We start from the raw sequence: 4,566 nt of genomic DNA on the forward strand, positions 1-4,566 counted from the left end.
GTAAAAAAAGATGTATTATTGTCGCTACAGCTCGATAATATTTTGCATGCTCGTATTCAAGTACATCTGTACATGTGTATAAATCCCTAACGGTCCAGTTAAAAGGAGAAGCGATGCATGTTGCTATTATCTGCGTCTTGCTGGTAGGGAAAAACAGGCTTGTGCCGCGCTGTGCTCTGCAGGGCAGCGGGGCGGCAGCGATGCCCGCTTAGCACGGGGAGGGTTGCGCTGGCGACAGCCGTCAGGGGCAGGAACCAGGACTGGTGGGTGGGTCTGTCTGTCTGTCCGCCCGCCCGCCCGTCCGTCCGTCCGTCCGTCGGTCTGTCCGCACCCGCTGCGCTCCGCAGTCGCCCGCTGCGCGCTTCCCCCACAGACACCCTAGGCAGGAAAAATGCTGCGCTGAATCAGAGAAGGCCAATTCCTACTTAAGAAAATCACTGAGGTACCCGAGGTAATTAATGCCTTCGGAAGCCTTTCTTTGCACTAATTACTCCGTTGTAAATGACCATCATTAAGGCAATTGAAGAAAGCTTGAAGGGAAAATTTGATGTAGGAAGTGCAGTTAGTATTAATTAACCGTATGATCTCTTGGCAAGTGCAAGAACATCAAAGGTTGTAGGTGTTTACTTAGCCACAAGATTTTATCAGCGGTGAAAGTCAATGTTTGTCCATATTCAGTAGGTTCTGGTGTAAAGATAAGGATCCGCAAAATATTTTGGCCCGCGTTTCTGATGATGTTTTGGGGCGAGCTGTTAATCGAACACGGCAGAAGGGGAAAAGTAATGAAAGTCTGAAATGCCCCTGGAAAAGAGGCACGGGAAGGGCAGTGGCAACTGCAAAGTTCTTCGATTGTTTGAGTGAGAACGGCTGGAATTGGGGAAGCATTATCGAATTACAGGCTTTCCTCGGGTAGGGGCATGAGCACTTCTTTACATCCCAGCCTGCAAAAGATGCTGCTCTTGTCTGGCCAGAAGTCTGCAGAAGCGGGTTGTTTTCTTTGACATTTAGGGAACGGGGAATGATTCAGATCCTTTCGCGAAAGTTGAGTGGCTCGCATCTTGTCAGAGATCATTGATTTTAAGCCCAGCTCGGGAGAGGGCAGGAAGGAGCTCCAGTCTCTTGGGGGCCAGACCCCGGAGCTTGACTTGGCCCACTCTGGCTCTTCCCGGCCTGCTTAAGGTGACTAGGAAGGGTACGAGGGTCCCATCCGTCCTGCGGGTGGTCTTACTTTAAATGTCGCTCCAGACGGGTGGCAGAAAGACTGCCACTGTCTGCCCAGGGGACACGGGGTCCTCCGGGACCGGTGCTAAGCGGCAGGCTCCCGGTCTCTCCCTCTGCGAGAGCGCTTCCCAGCTCCTAGGTTCAACTAAGGGACCACAACAAGGAGCAGGATCTCCCCCCGAACAGCCCCTCAGCAGCACAGAGAGGGGCTCACTCTGCCTGGAGTCGAGCTTATCCCCTCGACTGCTCCCGAGGGGAGACCTCCGTAAAGCTGTGCACTCACTGGCCTCACCCCTCCATCCCTAGCTCCTGAGATAATGCTCCCTTAGCAGCTGCCTAGGCCACCTCCATTTTTTTGTTGTTGTTTTGTTTTTGTTTGCTTTTTCTTTTCACAGGTCTGGTTCCAGAACAGGAGAGCAAAGTGCCGAAAGCAGGAAAACCAGATGCACAAAGGTGGGTTAGGGGTGCGGACCGGCCGGGGGCTGGCGGGCTCGGAGCCCCGGGGCGCCTTCGCCACTCACCCGGCCCTGTCTCTCTCCGCAGGTGTGATCCTGGGAACCGCCAGCCATTTAGACGCCTGCAGAGTAGCCCCCTATGTGAATATGGGAGCCCTGAGGATGCCTTTCCAACAGGTAGTTAGCTCCGGTTTTATTTTACTTTCCCCCAGTAAGCTCCGACCCCCATTCGTTTGCACGGGAGGAAGCCGGACACGTTTACAAGTGCCATTTATATAGAAGTTGGCACGTATTAAAAACAGGCTGTAAAACTTGGTGAAGGAGCCCCCGCCCGGCTTTCGGGAGCTCAGCGCTCCTCGGGACCGAGCGGGGGGTCCCGCGGCCCCGGGAGGCGCCGGCGGGGCTAAGGGCTGGCACTCGGCCCCGGGGCCGCCCGCAGACCGGACCGGCCTCCCGGGGCCGCATCGCCTTCCCCGGGCGGGTGGGCCCGGCAGTGCCTTCTGCGGGCACGGAGCGGCTCGGTCCCGAGCAGCCCCGGGGGCTTTGGTCTCCTCCAGGCGCCGCAGAGCGCTGCGGGACGAAGCTCTTCCACCCGGCGGGCGAAACCATGAGCGGGAAAAACTATGCGGACCCTTGCGCTGGAGTTCCCCTCCTCATTCTCGGGCGGGCTGTTGAGACCTGTCCTTTTCCGATGGATGTGACCACCCCGGAGGTGGGGAGCCTGCTCGCAAATGCTCTGCCTCCTTGATGGTCAGCCAGGACGGGGCAATGGCGGAGCCCAGACACCGACGCCACTGGGGGCCCGGTCCGTGCCCCAGCGAGGCGCAGCCACCCGGGGAAGGCCGCTGGGGAAAACCGGGACGAGGGCAATGAAATTCCATTCCCGCTTCTAGCCGGTTGTAACTCTCCCTCCCTCGGTGTTTTCTTTTTATTTTTTTCTTTTTTTTTTTTTTTTTTTTGGTCAATTAATCGGGGAATTGATTTTTTTTCCAGCCCAAAGGGACCCTCCACCACCTTCTCCGTCTCGGAGACACGTGGAGCTGACAGATTAATTGTATTGATTTTTAAAAGACATATTTGGACCAAAATAATTAAATACATAAATAAACTCTCCCCCACTCCTCCCCGAACCTACCCGAAGCTGAAATCTCTCAGTCAACCCAATGTGTTTGTGTAGGTCTAGAAAGCTCCAAAGCAAACACTAGCCGGGTATAGAAGGGACCCACGGCCAAAGAGTTTTTAGCAAGGTATAAATAAACATGCCTTAAAAGAAAAAAAAAAAAAAAAAAAAAAAAAAAAAAAAAAAAAAAAAAAAGAAGAAAAAAAATTGGCTCTTTAGCACTTGTTGGCGCCCGTGCGTTGGACAGCAGTTATTTATTTATTTATTTATTTATTTATTTAAAACCACCAGGAGGAGGGTTAAGCGTGTCTCTGTGCCCTCGGTTGAGCAAGGAGCGGAGGTCTGCTGCCGCCCTGATTGCGGAGGAAACTCCGCTCACAAGTTGTTCTTTTCACCCGCCGGGCTCCCGGGAAGGGCCGGGGCCGGGGCCGGGGCCGGGGCCGGGGCTGGGCTGGCGGGCTGTGTGTCGCTGGCGGCGGGCTCGGCGCTGACGCCGTGTCTCTGCCCCGCCGCCCAGGTCCAGGCGCAGCTGCAGCTGGAGGGCGTGGCCCACGCGCACCCGCACCTGCACCCGCACCTGGCGGCCCACGCGCCCTACCTGATGTTCCCGCCGCCGCCCTTCGGGCTGCCCATCGCCTCCCTGGCCGAGTCCGCCTCCGCCGCCGCCGTGGTGGCCGCCGCCGCCAAGAGCAACAGCAAGAACTCCAGCATCGCCGACCTGCGGCTGAAGGCCCGCAAGCACGCCGAGGCCCTGGGGCTCTGACACGCTTCCCCCGAGCCCCCACCACACCCCGCCCCGGGTGCCCGCGGCGGGCGGGCGTGTGACCCGCACGGACCGCCGCTCTGCCCCTCCGCTCCTCCTCATCCTCCTCCTCCTTGGCTGCAGGGCGAGCAGCGAGCGCTCCGGCCGCCCTGCCGCCTTATCTGTTTTTTATTTTATTTTATTTTATTTTTGTTTTGTTTTTATTTCTTTCCCCTTCCCCGAGGTGTGCGAGCGCCGCGTTGCTCGCCCGCTCGGCCCCAGGGACTCGGCGGCCGGGAGGCGCCGCGTGGCGCGGTGGGGACGCTCCGCCCGCCGCGGGCCCCCGGACACAAGACACGCGAGCAGCAAACACGCACCCGCCAGTCAGAGACTCCTCGGAGGACAAAGTAGGTGGGAGGAGAGAGAAAAGAGAGTTAAAAAAAAATCACAAAAAGAGAAAAAAAAAAAAAAAAAAAGGAAACTATCTCTAAATTATGTTAATCTGTGAACATTGGGGACACTTTGGATTTTTGACCCTGGCAAAAGTGATCGCTCCGGCATAACGTCATCTGCTGCTGTCAGTTTTGCTACCTTGTGCATGTGTCAAACTAAACACGTTTTGAAGATCAGAAATATATTAGAACAAAACTAAACAAAACAAATAGTAATAATAATAAATAATAAATCCTTGGGGCTGGTCTCCATTAAAGATGACATTTCTTTGTTGCCAACAGTATTATTTCACTGCCATGAATCTCTTCCATCACTGAGGAGCTGCTGCTGCTGCAGAACTGGTTTGAATTTAAATGTGGAATTTCAGATCTGAGGCAAGGCAGATTTTTATTTTCCTTCTTTTCTTTCCTAAAAAAAAAAAAAAAAAAAAAAAAAAGGAGCAGCAATAACAAAAAAGTGTGTGTCTCAAATGGCTATGTCCTTTGAAAGGAGAAAAAAAGAGAGACTAGAATTTACTAATTGTTAGTGATAACTTGAAAGATGGGAACAATAAGAAATGCACCTGTTTGCCAGAA

At 54.2% G+C, this 4,566-nt stretch overlaps 1 protein-coding gene across 2 annotated transcripts in view; it reads left to right on the forward strand.

The window, feature by feature from the left end:
* SHOX (short stature homeobox) overlaps positions 1 to 4,231 on the forward strand; it is a 10,886-nt gene extending 6,655 nt beyond the window's left edge. The window contains exons 3-5 of one of the 2 annotated variants that reach the window (XM_041468509.1): positions 1,617 to 1,674; positions 1,765 to 1,853; positions 3,314 to 4,231. In XM_041468509.1, the coding sequence (XP_041324443.1) occupies positions 1,617 to 1,674; positions 1,765 to 1,853; positions 3,314 to 3,559 (393 nt within the window). In that variant the 3' untranslated portion in view covers positions 3,560 to 4,231. Of the gene's footprint in view, positions 1 to 1,616; positions 1,675 to 1,764; positions 1,854 to 2,669; positions 2,765 to 3,313 lie in introns of those variants that run through there. The other variant, XM_041468510.1, reaches the window with a different exon arrangement.
* The last annotated feature ends 335 nt before the right edge of the window (positions 4,232 to 4,566 follow it).

This window comes from Pyrgilauda ruficollis, unplaced genomic scaffold (assembly GCF_017590135.1).
Source record: "Pyrgilauda ruficollis isolate IOZ18807 unplaced genomic scaffold, ASM1759013v1 scaffold22, whole genome shotgun sequence".
Lineage (NCBI taxonomy): Eukaryota > Metazoa > Chordata > Aves > Passeriformes > Passeridae > Pyrgilauda > Pyrgilauda ruficollis.